The sequence below is a fragment of the Natator depressus genome, chromosome 5, assembly GCF_965152275.1.
Source record: "Natator depressus isolate rNatDep1 chromosome 5, rNatDep2.hap1, whole genome shotgun sequence".
NCBI lineage: Eukaryota > Metazoa > Chordata > Testudines > Cheloniidae > Natator > Natator depressus.
Window position 1 is genome coordinate 15,707,034 of NC_134238.1, and position 16,425 is coordinate 15,723,458.

Genomic DNA, 16,425 nt, shown 5'->3' on the forward strand with positions numbered 1-16,425 from the left:
TGTATGACAGCACAACCTTTCAGCTACTAGGACTGAAAAACAATGACATCATCTGAAAAAGCTTTCAGTCCCTAAAAGAATATTCTATATTGTAAAAGAATATTCCATGGTGTAGCATGCATCTTGACCTCTACATGCTGCAGTGAGAGAGAGTGGCCTGTACGCTGAAGGGATGCTGTGGGAGATCTCACCTTTTCTCTCTTCCGTTTTGTAATGAGTGCCCCAGAGGCATAGATTTCTGCTTTACTCCTCTTTCTTTCCCTTCCCATTAAATACACTTCTTTGTGACGTTTGGTCCAAAAAAAACCTCAGAGCTTTTATTCTGGAGGCCTGGAGCACTTACTGGCAAATGGTTTGTTCATTATCTACCAGAGGCAAAGCTGGAAGGCCGCCCACAGGCCAACAGTAAATCAATTTTGAGACACCACTGCTACAGATTTGTAGAGGATTCTTGTTATTATGTGAGACATCCCCACTGGTCAGAATAGCAGGGTGGTTTTCTTACAGTTTTACAGAATACCTATTGCATTTAAAGGAAGTATCACTGACTATTCAGCAGAACTGTTAGTTATGAGGACTGAACCACAAGTGTTTTCTCCCATTGTAACTGCCTGGGTTGTGTATGTTCCTCAAGCAGGTGGGATGGGCCTAGCTAAAGCTGGAAGCAGAGGAGGTGGCATCACCATCCAGGGAAGTCACAGCTGGGCCCTGAAGCCACAACTAAAGGAGGAAGAGGAATTTGAAGTGGGGGCAGCTGACTAAGAGATGTGTGTGCATTACCCACAGCTGAGTCATCTGATCCTGATCTTACCCTGCGCAGCAAATGTAGAGATTACCTGTCAGGAGAGTAAGAAAGCTTGGCAGCTAGTTTCTTGGCAGCAGTAGCAGCTGGGAGGGCAGGATGTGACCAGAAAATTACTCAAAAAGGGTATGTCCCACCCAGCGTGTGACACTTGAGGAGTACCATGTTCTAAAGCAGTGCTTCTCAAGCTATCTGATGTGGGGGACCGGCAATTTTTTTCCCCAATGTGCGTGCAGACCAGCAGCCAATGGCTCGCGGACCGGCACCAGTCCACGGACCACCACTTTGAAGAGCACTGTTCTAAAGCATCCTTACTGCTGTAATGCACAGGAAAGAACTCACACCTGTTTCACAGCAAACGTGTCCTCCAGTCCCTTACCTGCTGCGTAGTGAGGGATGTACATAAGGAACAGATAGCCTCAGCATCTTCTGAAGTTTTCTTTTTGAGCTGAAGCAGTTGTGCTGCCTGGATCAGGGGCTCCACTGTCTCTGCTGCTCCACTCTGTTGCAAATTCTTCCCACGCAACCATTCCTCCAGCTGGCTTATGTTATACCTGGCCCCACACAAGTAAGATGTCAGTTGAAAGTTTCCTTTTGAGGGCTCATTTACTAGTTCAAGAAACATTGCATTGCTGGAGTGAGTGGAGTTTTTGATGCAGATGGGTGATACATACTGATCAAGTGGTCTTGAGAACCAGTGCAAACTCCTGGACTCCACAAACCACAGGAGAATATTCATAAAGTTACAGGCTAGACTGTATTTTGCGGGGTAGCGGTAGAAGGGCACAAGCAGCTAGATTTTCAAAGGTATTTAGGTGGCTGGTGTGATTTTCAAAAGTACCTAAAAGCAAGTTAGGCACCTAACTTCCATTGATCTCAATGTGAGTTAGTTACTTAACCTGCTTAAGTGCTTTTGAAAATCCTACTAAATGCCTAAATACCTTTGAAACTCTGACCCAAGGTGCCTCCCCCACGCTCCCGTGCCTTGGCACAGTCCTAGTCTTTCTAATCTCAGCATGCAAGCGAAATATCATGAGGAGTTTGTTTTTAAGTTATCATTAATGTTTATGACAAAAGGCAGTTGGATAGGTCTGTGCCATGGCAGGTAAATTTTCATTGCTATTTTGTACGGTTGCACTAAATACCTTCTGGAACCCCCATAATCACAGCAAATTAAATACCTATTAAGATAGATACTAGGCACCTGGGCCCTGATTCTGTAATCAGATCCATGTGGACAGAGCCTTGTGCCTGCCTGGAGCCCATCTGAAGTCAACAGGGATATATGCACAGGCTCACAGGTCTGTCTGCATGAACCTAATAGCCTCAGATATTACTATGGTGGGCACGTTAGAAATGTCTGTGATACTGCAGTACAGATAGGCACTGCAGTGAGCATTTAAATCAGAAACGCAAAGCGAACAATCTGTTGCAGTTATTAAGCAATTGGAATTCACTTTAAATTCTTCTCCTTCCTTCCTGCATTTATTCCTGGACTTTTGTGGTTTTTGATGCATCCTCTGTTTTATTTCACACAGCTTTCCTGGTCCCATACAATTCCCTCCTTACTTCTGATGGAATATTTAGTCTACTACCTTCCCCACTGTACAAAATTAACAAATTGCCTGTATATAAGCAGGTGCCTTCCCATCACTGTCTCAGCCAATGTCCTACCTGAGCTGCATACCAGTGCTCCACGAACAGACATCTTTTCTCAGCAGAAGGTTGTTCAGCGTTACTGCATTGATCATGTAGAAGAGCTGCTTGAAGACTTGCTGAATAATCTCTGGGTCCAGGCCCTGGTCACACAGGATGCTATGAAACGTATTCATTTGGCGAATGACTGCGTCTAAGCTGTAAGAGTTGTCACCATCTACCATGCTGGATGATCGGTTCCTGTAGCCCATTGGCTTCACACCTGACAGACCCTGGATGCTCTCACTTTCCAACATTGCAGACACTGGGGGGAAAATTTCAGAAAGGAATGGGGACAAGGCCTACATTTCCCTATAAATCACCAGGAGTGATTTGTTAGCTTACCTGTAACCTGTGGTTTATTTTATGTAGTTGCTAATGTGCTACATTCTACAAAACAAAGAAAATATTATGTCCTAACGTTAGAAGGAAATGACTGGGATCCAGGAATTGTTAGTTTCTAATCCCAGCTTTGCTACAGATTCTTTCTGTGGTTTGGGGAGAGTCACTGACCTTTCTGGCATCTGTAAATGGGGATAACTTTAATTTACTGTATTTACCTTGGTGGTGTACTTCAGTTGGGAAGATTAATTAGTTAATAGCTATAAAGTAATTTGAAGGTGAAAAGTCCTATGTATTAATGTTAAGGAGAAGAACTCACTTAACATACTGTGAAAATTACAAATACCTCTGCACAGAGCTATCAAACTCTCCTTATAGTCCCAACCTGTAGCCTTAATCAAGTCTACATTTAAAGTGATTAAGTGGTTGAGAAAGAAGATCAAAAGAAATAAATCTGTATCCATTGGCTAAGTAACGATTAAAGGAGGAATATGACAAGTCTCTCCAAGGAGCAAAAGGCTGACCATGTGGAGATGGTACAGCACAGTACAAGCACGTATAGGTAAGAGGGGTATGGTAAGAGTTTTAAAAGAATGTAGTGTAAACTAACAGTCTCCCAAGGGAAGTGGTGGAAACCTTATAGCTAGAGAATATATATTGTTGAAGGGAGCACTCCTTCGCTGGCAAGAAGATGGACAAAGTGATAAAGGTATTTTCTCTCATTATTCTGATGCACCCTTGTAATGCAGAATAGTGGTTTTGTTTGTTTGTTTGTTTTTGCAGACTTCCCTTCTCTCATGAGATTTTTGGTTGTACAGTTGCATGCAAACTTCATATCCATGTCAGTGCTTGGAATGGAGGACTGGGATTAGGAACAATGTCATAGCTCCACTTCTTGGCACTACCAGCTCCCCAAAAGGAGGAGGAAGATAGACTATTCCATCACTGGGAAAAATCCCATTACTTTCCCGTCACTTCAAGCACTGTCTCATACATGAACTTTATAAATAAAGCCACCAACCATAGTGGCCTTCTCCAGAGCACATTTCTTAAACTGTTATCTGTTTTATGCCACCACATGCTTTCGTTTGGATGGGGAGAAGTGTTGCTAACACAGAGCAAAGGTCTCATATACATCTTCACATAATATATATACCCCAAACATACCTATCATTGGTTGCAACATGCCTTCTGCTATCTTAAAGAGCTGCTGATAGATCTGAATGGAGAGGTCACTTAAAACCTGCCGGTACTCCGTGAGGTCAAAGTTCTTAAGACAGTGTTCATTCTGCTTAGCGGTATTTTGTGTCATAAAACCCTAAAAACAAAATAAAAAAAAGAGAGACCAAACCCCCCTGTTCTGTTATTCCGCCTAATAAGAGTCCACTGACATCACTGCATAAAGGCCTGTAAAAGTAAATGAAAGTGTAATGTTTCTAGAATGCTACCTACTGTAGATTTTGGTCTTAACAGTTGAAGAAAAGATCAAGACTCATAAATCACCTATGATTATTCAACAGCTTATTCATAAGTTATTAGAATTTTTTAAAATGAAATATCATTAAGTAATCAGCTTCATTTTAATTTCAGCAAGGGGAAAGGAATTCCAATTAATTAAAAGATAAAGCATGTTTCCCACTGAATTGACTGTTTCAGTTCCCTATTAAACACTAGGCTACCCATTTGTTATATCATGAGCGTATGCTCATTCAGAGCCACCAGGAGCCACATATTTTAATCTTAAGGTTAAAACTTCTTTGTAAGAATGGAAATATTTGCATGATAATAAAATATTTTGACCTCTTGGTTAACTTATGAGTTATATGTTAAAAAACCTGATTTTTTGCAGGGGTTTCACAAATTTTTCAGCTGTTTTTAATAAACAGCATGAGAATTCCCCTTACCAATTGCATTGTTTCCCTGCATTTCCAGCTAAGGCTCTGATCCTACAATTAGATTCTGTAGCATGGAGCCTTGCACTACTGCAGCATCAGTGGGGCATCTGCATAGGCCCAGGAGATCATCCTAGCAGATATAATGGCAGCATGGCTGAAGTTTGAAATTAGCATGGTCTCTCTCCTTTTAATGTTCGTTTGTTACAATACTCTTGCCAAGCTAGTGTTACAGTTTTGGGAACAGGGATTCTTGTTAAATGCAGTACTGCTACAGAGACAGCAGAGGGCATACAGAAGAACAAACCACTGTTAACTGACCAAGCCTTACTCATACAATTCCTTTCATACTGTATACAAATGATTGGCTATACAGTGTCCCCCCACATTAGAATCTGCAGAATCCTGACAGATCATTTGATTCCAAGGAAATGTTGGGCCTATACCAATATTCTTGCCTGTATCCTTTGAAGCGTGATGGCTGGCTCGGTTCAACACAAATCGAGAGTGAATTAGAAGGAAACTACACAAGCATCTCTATATTCCAAATTTTGGTACCACAGTATATGGCTGTACATAGAGTAGTATAAACAGCCCCGTGGACAGGTACCATATAAAGATTTTTTATATTACTAGAACTGCGATAATCTGATTTGGCCACAGATTATCAAAACTGATCGACACTAAACTGAACAGGTGTGAAAATTGTGAAACTGTATCAAGACGACTGGTATAAGAGATTACCTCCTCTCTGAAGGACCTTTATGTTCTGATTCGTAGTTTTTGATCTCATGCACCTCAGAAGTTCAGAACTAACCGAGCACAACTTAAGAAAAAGCAATAACTTTTAGAAAAAAGATTTAAACCCATTTTTTCTGTTTAAAAATAATTGTAATGAAGGGCCCGATCCTGCAAACTGACTGCATTGAAATCAAAGGGAGGGCTCTCAGTACTGGACCCAAGAGAAGACTTTTTCAATCAAAGAACAGGAGCGGCATCCTAATTGTGAGTTTGACCTTTGAACATTGCTAGAACTAGAGGGGAAAGTTTTATACTAAGTTTTAAACTAAGGGTCTGATATTCCAGCCACGTTTTACACCAGTATTCCTCTATGAACTTCACAGGGGACACTCCTGAGTGACACCAGAGTCAGTGAGCAGAGACTCGGGCCCTTGTAAGAGTCTCTCAAAGCTTTTTACCATTTCAGCATGATTATTGATAGTTCAACATCCTAGTCTGACCCCAGGTATGGGCTGCCTGGAGATGAGCACTTAAGTGGAATGAACAAGAGATTTCAAAACTGGGTGAATGTTTTTCTGAAGCTTGTTCTTTACATAAATGTCTCACCGTATCCCCGCTGTACTGCTTTAGACAATGTAAGAGGCGACAGGTGTTAGCCAACCAAAATGACGTCATCTGAAAGTCATCATTGTGTTTCTGTGAAGAGCAAAATTAACACGTGAGATTCCTCTTTGGCATATGAAGCTGGTCTGTTTCAACAAGGTGGTTGTCTGAAAAGCAGAACACCACATGCAATGAACGACATGCTATTTTCATTCCTGCATGAGAACTCTGTTCCCTTCTGTTACCATGGCTGCTACTAAATTCTGCTCTTAATTACAACAGTGTAACTCCGGAGTAATTCCCTTTGAATCTCTGAAGTTGCTCTGAATTTGCAACAGTGCAGCACAAAGCAGAACGTGGCCCATATAGTCATATTAGCTAATCAAATCGCATGCTTCAAAGCATAAACAAATCACCTGGATTAGGAAGGATTCTTCACCAACACGTATGACACTGTTCATTTGCTTAGATGCATCATATTAGTTTGCTTTGCCATTCTCTGAAGCATGAGATATAGGCCACTGACAGAAACAGGACACTGGATTTGATGGTCTACTAACTATTGGAGACATCAAGAGATGTGGCACTGTGCATAAGTTTAACCAGTACCACTACGGTATTATATCTGACGTGCCCTAGGGCCTCACTCTGAGTGCGAGCCTTCTGTTTAACAAAGAGCTTTCTTAACTTACAAAGGAAGCTGAGAGGCACCACTGTGTGGCCTAGTGGATTGAACACGTGCACAGTCACCAGTACTTTTGAATTCCAATCCTATTTTGACAATGACTCATGCATTGGCATCAGGCAAGTCACAACCTTCCTGTGCCTCCGTTTTCCCATGTATAAAATGGATATAAAATCACCTCCCTTACGAGGCAGGAAAAATAGCAATTAATGTTAGTACAGCAATTTGGAAATAAAGAGCACAACGGAAGTACTGAGTATAATTAATAATTCTATTTTTGTAGTTCTTTACTGTACTGCGGCTACACCCTGGAAGATTCTTTGGCTAAGAACTGAATGTTAATTAGGATGAGATGGCCCTGCTTGTGCTGGATCTTTAATGATTCATCCCACTGCAGAAATTTCATTCTTTGTCTTTGCTTGAAATGAAGCAGCGCTTAGCTGAAAGAGATTGGGATAAACGGTTATAAATCAGAGTCTATTTTGGTCTGGAGTGTGGTGGACATTAAAGCTATATGTGACCAGCACATTAGGTTATAACACAGGTACATAAAAGAGCCAGCCTCTCCTGTTCTCAATTCAGGCGATTTAAGAAGCAAAAGCCAGAAGGGAAGTAAAACAATGAGTTAGCGGGTCAGGAAGCTAAAAAGAAGATTAGTAGCAGAATTAGTTGTGTTCTATGGATGGTTCACTCACTGAGCATCTCTCCTATCTGTAGAAAAGTAATCTGCATCTAACTCTCTGATGATTTTTAAAACCCACATGTACTGGGACAATTTTATTATTTATATTTAGTTGATTTTTAAAGAAAATCCCAGAGTAAAACAAACAGCAAAAATCAATGATATCATCATCATGTCAATATTATACTCAGGGCATGAGTTTGTTAAATATTTGCATGATTCCCATCTGAATCTGAAAAAGAGAGACATCTTTAGGTACCTACTTCAACCTCAGAACTAGAGTGTTATATCACATGCAGCCTTAGAGCTCATTTTATTACAAAGACATCATACCTTTAATACTTTCTTAATGCCGTTAATGGTGGAGGTGAGTAAGGAGTGCACTTTCTGGTCATCATTGATGTAATCTGCATGCCTGATGCACATGTAGAGGATGTAAGCAGGAAGACATGGAACTGTGGCAGAAACTGTCTGTGGTTTGAGATCTAGAAGTGGAACAAAAAAAAAGGGAGTCTTTTACAACCTAACTTTTGTTAGCTGAGCAGGAGAATCAGAAACAGTAAAGATGTGTGCAAACCACCATCCCACACATCTGGGAAAGATCAGTTCTGAACGTTGCAACTTAAGCTCACCTCTGAGAAATTCCTGAACTTCTTGGAAATGCTTCATACAAGCTGCCGTGCTATCGTGTACAGAAACAACTGCAGAAATACCATCTACAAAACCTACTCTTCATCAACATGCTGAATCAACATAGCACGTGGTGGAATTTACTAAATATTTAATGTGAAAGCAGGGATTGCCCGAAGAGGAGGAACTTTAAAAGTAACTGCTGTGATCTGGTACGATTCTTTGTTTACTTTTTGTAGAGTTTCACTATGCTCGGGCGTGATAACAGAAATCATAAACACTAATGCATAGTGGGGCAAGTGTGACAAAAACCTGAGTATTGGATGGTGGTGCGTGTGCCAGCAGTGGCTCCAACCAAAGCCTTCAGTATAAGTAGCGCTCAAGAAGGTGCACATTGCAGAGACCTCAGAATGGATAACATGACAAAATGTTTCTGTTCCACAGGCCTACAAGAAGCTGAAGCTCTGTATTGTAATATCCCTTTTCCATGTCTCAACCCATCATGGTGTAACAATTATTGCCCACTTTAGGAATTACAGCTTCATTTTAGCATTTTCAATGCATTGTCATCCTTGAGTAAGAATTATATCTAACAACAACAAAAGAATGAGACAAACTGGATGTGAATTTATCACTGACGCAACTCCACTGGAGTCAATGAGTTTCCTATGAAGGCATGAATTCTGTCCATACCATTTTAGAACGCTAAGTAAACAGCACTGAATTTAAAGCACACTCCTAAGTGGGAAGAGAAAACACAGGGATGGCTGCTTATATGAGACAGTTGGATAAAGGAAGTTCTTGATCTGATCAAAGCACTCATTACTTTTGTTTTTCATTTTCTCTTTCAGGGCTCAATGTTGCAAGGTTCTGAGCACCTCGTGCAGGGTACTCTGGACACTCACAGTTATAAGCAAACACATATTGTGCTGGGCTTCACCTGGAAATAGTTCAAAATTTCTGGGCCAGGGGAATCTCAAGTCATGTGTCACAGATGCTGGTTACTATTTGTTGGAAGACTATCAGAAGTGTGGCTAATTACTAGTCCCTTGGGGGTTTGCTGGGCAGTTTGAAGGAATTATCCCCAACACTGAAATCAACCTGATTTAAAAATAAAAACAAGAACACCCTCCAAAACCCGTTGTTTTTATAAAATTCTTGAAACCGTTTGAGAGGTTTCCCCTGGCACTGCCCGTGCAGCCCATTCTCAAATATAATGGAACTCTTCACAAGTGAGGAGCAGGATTTATGTGCTGTCAAACCCATTTCTAATATACTACTATTTACATGGTACCAAAAGTGTGCTAGATGTGTGAAGATATGGGGCACATCACTGAAGAGGTTCAAACGGGGGCTACCAACTCCAGGACACCAAATTTACTTCACTGATTTGGAGGGGAAAAAAGTCCTCTCTTCTGGAACAATCACTTTTCCTTGAGTCTTCATTATCCTCCAATTTCTGGATTCATAAAATGAAAGTCACAGGTGCCCTTTACAAATTATATTGAGAAACTTCAAATTTGTAAATTCAAAAAGTGGGAGGAACCTCCATCCTTATCCTTAGCTATACCCCTCCCTCCATCTGCTTACAAGGAACTATGCAAACAGTTTTATGTTGGTAAGCTATTAATATAGAATATAAACCCAATCGAGGACTCAAGGTTGGTTTATTCGCTGCTTAACCTGTCCTATATCTGTGCACGTCAGAAATAACTGTGCTTAATTACCCTAACAAAATACTAAATGAGTGAAACATTCCAGCACTTGCTTTCCAGGAATGACTGGAGAATCAGGTATAGGACCCCATTGCTATTAACCTGAAAACAAATTTTTAAGTCTAAAAAAAGTTATCAGTAAAACACATGTTCCATTCTTTTCTTTGCAATTATGGACTTCAGACAATTTAATCTAAGGGAAAAAATCAAAGCTAGCTGAGAATTTATGCCCTATTTAATAAAGCACTGAAATACATGCTTAACTTTAAACACGAGTTTAAATCCACTCTTATTCTGCAAAGCACTTAAGCACATTTTTAAATAGTTTGCTGAATCAAGGTCTTAGTTAGGTAGCTGAGTACCCACATGCCTTTAATATGCTCAATTTAGAGAGGTTTTACAAATATTGAACTATGTTAAACCCTGAAATAAAGCAAACTCATTTGAATGGTTAAATACACATACACACTCATTTGAATGGTTAAATACACACACACACACATATATAAATAAATCCTGGAGTGATACAAAAATAAATTGGGTTAGTATTTCATATTTTAATGCTTTAGAAGGAAACGGAAGAGGGAAATGGAAGGAGAGGCAAATAAGGTCCTAACCTGTAATGAGGTTTCGGATGAGAAGTGGCTCATCTTCCTTGTAATATTCCAACATTCCCTGGAAATCTTTTTCCTTCCGTTGGACAGTGACTTGCCTGGTAAGCTCGTGACGCCTCCTCTCTGTGTGTGCTGTAGCTTGGGTCGCTGTGACGAGAAAGAGACAACTTTGAAGACAGCTGAATGAATCATCAAGCGCAGTACTTCAATGATAACTATGCATTACAGGTCTGATCCAAAGTCTGTTGAAGTCCTTTGTGTCTTTCCTTTGACTTTAACGGGCTTTGGATCACCCCTCTGTGAATGTGTGATATGAGTCTGTTATAATATTAGCAGCTTTAGATAGACAGATAAAGGACCAGAAACAGAACTTGAACTCCTCATTTGGGCAGAACTCTCATTGACAAAGTAAAGGGTGCAAGATAAGGCCTAAAAAACTACAAACATTAGTTCCTTTAATAAATGTAAGATTCACTGGACAAATATTCAGAAGATGGTGACCTTAGTGGAATCTTATGAACGTATTACTAACACTAACAAACGCCAGGCTTTGGGAAAATATGCATAAGCAACATATCCTGTGGCAGAATGCACAGCAAAATTGAAAACTACCGTTTTACGCTGTCGAGTATTGTACCTACATACAATTTTAATCAAATGGAAAATTATGAAGGCTTAATGCAAGTAATGGTAAATGTCAGTCTGATGCATTACAGTAAATTACAGTGACAAAAGCAATCTGCACCATCTGTGCTACTGTGAAATTCCCTGTTTATTCAGCTTAATTTCACTTAATGTCTAGTTTTCTGAAATCAGTTCATAAAATCAGAGCACCATAGTTTATCACTGTATCCAGTGAGGAAGATAAATAGTTTCTATGCCATATACATAGCTTGTCCCCATATTATTTTCTCATCAAGGATGGAGCATTTTTCAACAACCTTTCTAAATATCTTTAATATCCCTTTATCAGTCACAGAACAGAATTACTTAAGAGTAGCTGGCGTTTCCTTCTAAAACACTATGTGGGCCACAATATACACTGCATTAAAAGAACAAGGGCCACTGAGGGTATGTCTACACTACGAAATTAGGTCGAATTTATAGAAGTCGGTTTTTTAGAAATTGTTTTTATATATTCGAGTGTGTGTGTCCCCACAGAAATGCTCTAAGTGCATTAAGTGCATTAACTCGGCGGAGTGCTTCCACCGTACCGAGGCAAGCGTCAACTTCCAGAGTGTTGCACTGGGGGTAGCTATCCCCACAGTTCCCGCAGTCTCCAGAAATGAGATTCAAAAGTTCGCGGTTTTTTTCCTGTCTACCTGGCCAGTGCATCTGAGTTGAGAGTGCTGTCCAGAGCGGTCACAATGGAGCACTCTGGGATAGCTCCCGGAGGCCAATACCGTCGAATTGTGTCCACAGTATCCCAAATTCGACCCGGCAAGGCCGATTTAAGCGCTAATCCACTTGTCAGGGGTGGAGTAAGGAAATCGATTTTAAGAGCCCTTTAAGTCGAAAAAAAAGGGCTTCATCGTGTGGACGGGTGCAGGTTTACATCGATTTAATGCTGCTAAATTCGACCTAAAGTCCTAGTGTAGACCAGGGCTGAGAGTCATTAAAAGGACCATTTCAAAACCCACAGCATGTACCAAATGTCAGGCAGATGCTTTCTAATAAGAGCTGAACATCCATTCTCGCCTCAATTCTGTGGGTGATTTATCAATTTTAAGATGATCCACATCAACAAATTAAGGGAGGTGGCAAGATCCAGGATCTTTGGAAGAGATTTACCATACAGGGACTGACAACATCCACTAAAGGTAACTGAAAGATCTCAACAGAATTTGAGCAATAAGTTCCCAGTTATCTCCACCCTTTGGTTTAGGACCATACATTGAGGACGGATGAGGTGACTGAAGTTTTTTTTTATCATAACAGTAACGGAGACTAAGGTTCAAGAGTGCCCTAAGCATGGCTTGGGGTGGGGTCGGGTAGGTTAAAAACTTGGGACCCAATTCTGTTCTTTCACACCAGTTCAGATCTCACTCCATTGAACTCAATGAGTTCACCCATATGGTAAGGTCGAGTGACACAGAATTTGGCCATTGGAGCTGAAGCAGAAGTTCTTGTGCACATCCATCTGGAGAGCAAAGCATACATTTCACCTGTGTCTAGTTGTTTCACTATAGAAGACTGCTGGGCTCCTCCCCTTCCCAAACAGAGTATCGCACCAAAATAGAATATAGAAGAATTACAATTGGAGAGGTCACAGAGACTCACTGGTCAACAGAGAGCTTTGTGGCAGCTGCAGAACAGAGCCTCTGTTTGTTATGCCTATTATAGGCACGCCAAAAGAAGTTTGACTCCTTCTCCCTCTTGCTCTGAAGCCATGAAGAATGAAGAAAGTGAAATGAGAGTCATGCACATTGTTTCTATAGGAGAGAACTGACCGGCATGTATTGGAAGTGGGAGAAAAAGCTTCTGAGAATGACATGTGCAGTGATCCTTAGGGTGTCTATGGGACACCTACATGTTTCTCTCTGGTGTTGGAGGTGGAGACAAAGCCAGAGAACAAAACCCAGAGACCTAGACTGAGCCTAGAGTAACAGAATTCCATTTCCCCGAGAAGGTGGTAAAACCAGAATTACCTTCAAAATCCTGGACCTTCTTCATGTAAATCTTTAGCTGTTTCTTCAGCTTCTTCTCATTCTTTTCCAGTTTCTCTAGTAACTCTTTGAGATCCTGAAAATTAGGAAAAAGGATATTTAAAAAATTGCCCCACTGGCTGATCAGGATCCAGCCCTCTTGGATACAAAGACACTGAGAAGTACATATATGCTGTACTGAAGCGTGTTAAAAGGTGTGTCCAAATGCAACACTCTGCAAAGCTTCCTGGAGGATAGTGGTTTACTTCTCTCCATCGATAGATATTTGTACTATGATCTGGATCCCTGAAAATGTGCAGCACTTCAGGGTCAATTTCTGCAGCACAGATAAGAAAACAGCGGCCTTTCAGACTTGTCACGTCCACTGCCATCTGCCACATTCCTGTGGCCAGGAATCACCCAGTCACCAGGGAGCTTGGAAGGACAGGGTCAGAATGGCAGCTGTACATCGCTCCCTGCAGAAAGCTTTTTTATTCGGAAGTACTGAAAGGTTTAAAAAATTAGCCTATCTACATACATCCAGTGTTTAAAAAAAAACACACACATTGATTTGTCTTTGCAGAGGCCATTTCAGTCAGTGTCAAATCAATCAGTCATGTAACTTGAGCTCCTCCTTTTCACAGAAAAGTAGAGAAAGCATGCTGTCAAGTTTCTCCTGTACACGGTGAGAGAGAGGGAGAAAATGGCAGCTTTCAAATGGTTTCCTACATGATGTTGTTTTAAAGAACAGGTCTTTCTTCTCTCCCCAGCAGTGATTTTCTGATCCAGAATTTATGGCGCTAGGGCCTGATGCTGTGAACTTCTGAGTTCCCTCAATTCCCAATGAATCTCGTAGGACTGAGAATGCTCAGCACCTTGCATGTCCAGGCCCGCAATGACTGCTTTTTCAAATGTCTTTTTAAATAATATTGCCATGGTATTTAAAGCACGACTCTGCTCCAAATAGTGACTCCATAAAAACGACAGGAGGGAGTCCCATGTTCATTGCCTTTCAGTGACTCCCATAAAAAACCTACTCAGTTTACAAGTAGACAGATTTTTTTTCCCCCAAGGCCTGGGCTACGTGCATTTTTTGTGCTGGTTTAATTATCTCAAGGTGTATGCAATTATTTTGGTTAAAAAAAAGTCATAATGGTACAATCCCTAGTCTGGATGCAGTTTTATATCAATAGAAAGATGCTTTACAGCCGATTCTCCTTCCCATACAAGATTAACTATAATGACATGCGGCACCTTGATACCGATATAATTGCGTCCACACTAGTGAGGCGGTACAGTTTCAGCTGTACCAGTATAGTTAGAGCAGCACATCTTGTGTGTGTAGACATGCTCTAATTGACAGGCCTGCGAACTCACCCTCGGACCTGAGAATCCCACCTCATGTTCCATTGCCAGAATCAAAGGGTTTGCAGGCCAAATTAGGCTTTCAGTTACATATGTGCTGCCTCTCACGCATGTAACAGGTCAGAATTTCAGCCTGCAACTGGAACTTTATCATCATTTGTTTTTTTGATGATTGGTGAGCGAGGCAAGAATCCAGTTCCCTCTCCTACCGTTGTGCTGACACTGGTGGTAGCAGGAGTAAACCGCAGTAAAACTTCTATTTGTCACTGAAATCAGCATATGTGATTGTGAACACCCAAAGGGCACAGTAGTATTGAGTAAGGAGTTGCTGAGTCACACTTCAGAGTAGATCTGCACTTCAAGTGCTTTTTGGAGAAGAAACTCTTCTACATCTGACTCTTCTTCCTAACCCCCATATAGGGCAAATCAACACTACAAAATGAAGTCAACCTAAGTTATGTTGACGTACAGCCACTGCAGAAATTACATCGCTTTTTCGTGTCCACACGATGCTCCTTTTGTCGGCGGTGCACGTGCTCCCCAGGAGCACTTGCACTGATTTAATGGTCAGGGTGGGGAATTGTGGGATGGCTTCTGAAAGGCAGCAACAGTTGATGTCAGCAATGCAGTGCCTACACTGACCCTGTATCGACCGAGCTACATCAACCTAAGAGCTTCACCTCTCACGGTGGTGGAGTTAAGTTGGCGTAGCGGGCGAGTTACATTGTCAGGAGTGACATTTTAGTATAGACACTTACAGAGCTAAGTCCATGAAAGCTGCCTTACGTCAAGCTAAGTCTGTAGTGAAGACTAGGCCTTGGGCTTTGTTATTCTGTATCCTATATCCCCATACTACCTGTCATCCCCACCCTTTGATGGCTATCTAAACAGTTAATCACCCACTAAATGACTGATAGGCTTATGGTGCTGGGTTAGGATGGGCTGTTTTGTTTTCAAGGCATAAGCATAAATGCTGTATATTAATCATTTGGCTGGATCCTGCTCCCATTCAATACAATGGCAAAAGTGCCATTGACTTCAACGGGATAGGATAAGGGCTAAGATTTCCTCCTTTCTCTCTTTTTTGCTGCCACAGTCATTGCAGGCAAGAGATGCACCTCTGCCAAGGGATTAAAGTTGAACACGTTGCACAGCGAGCAAGAGATTTTTGTTTTGCTGCATGACATACTTTTCCTAACACAGAGGATTAAGAATGATAAAGAATGTGTTAACAGTTGCCCCCAAAACTGGTCTCATGGTGTCTCCTCTCTGAATGACTGTTTAACATCAGCAGAAGAGGAAATCATTCTTCCATCTGTCTACATGTTCACATAAATAAGCCCACGTCTCCTGATCCTGACTCCTCCTGGAAGTATTATACAGTAGGTAATGATCTATAGTTTATCACCTCAGGGCTTTATTTCCTGGCTGCCATTCATATGTAAATGATTCAGACATGTCTGTTTGAACGTGATAAAGTTCTCTAAAGAGACAATCCTGAGTGAGGCAGCAGCATCTACCCACCCACCCAGGCTCAGGAAATGCCAATTCTTATAAATAAGGCTATGATTTTGGCACACACATTTTTAGTAAATTTCACAGCACAGGTGTGCAAAAAAATGAAGTCATGGAAAGGTCACCAAATAATGTAGGTTTTGCCACATCACCATACAGAAGACTATTGGGGCTGCTGAAAGTGAGGCACTGTGGGGAAGAGAAGATTTGGCAAGCAAGGCCACCCTGCAGCAGCAGGTCCTATCCCATGGGACGGGACCTGACTCCCTGCTCTGGGTGTTGCAACCTGGCACATGGAGATGCAGTGCCTCTCAGGTATGGCTCATCCATAAATGGAGATGGCAGGGCGGATGGGCCAAACCCGAATGGTGCTGTGACCCAGTGCACCAGGTCACCATGCCACTCAGTTTGGAGGCTAATCAAATGTGTTTTTACAGCCACTTCCAAGAGGTCACAGACTTTATTCAAATTCATGATTTCTGTGACAAAACCGTAGCCC

The 16,425-nt window shown here is 41.4% G+C and overlaps 1 protein-coding gene across 1 annotated transcript in view; it reads right to left on the bottom strand.

The window, feature by feature from the left end:
- The window catches only part of MYO5B (myosin VB), a 359,433-nt gene that overhangs the window by 10,624 nt on the left and 332,384 nt on the right, over positions 1-16,425 (bottom strand). Inside the window, exons 32-38 of the mRNA XM_074952355.1 lie at positions 13,050-13,143; positions 10,405-10,548; positions 7,776-7,927; positions 6,079-6,168; positions 4,007-4,157; positions 2,477-2,762; positions 1,182-1,356 (exon numbers count right to left, since the gene is read on the bottom strand). Coding sequence (XP_074808456.1) covers positions 1,182-1,356; positions 2,477-2,762; positions 4,007-4,157; positions 6,079-6,168; positions 7,776-7,927; positions 10,405-10,548; positions 13,050-13,143 — 1,092 coding nt within the window. The remainder of the gene's footprint in view (positions 1-1,181; positions 1,357-2,476; positions 2,763-4,006; positions 4,158-6,078; positions 6,169-7,775; positions 7,928-10,404; positions 10,549-13,049; positions 13,144-16,425) is intronic.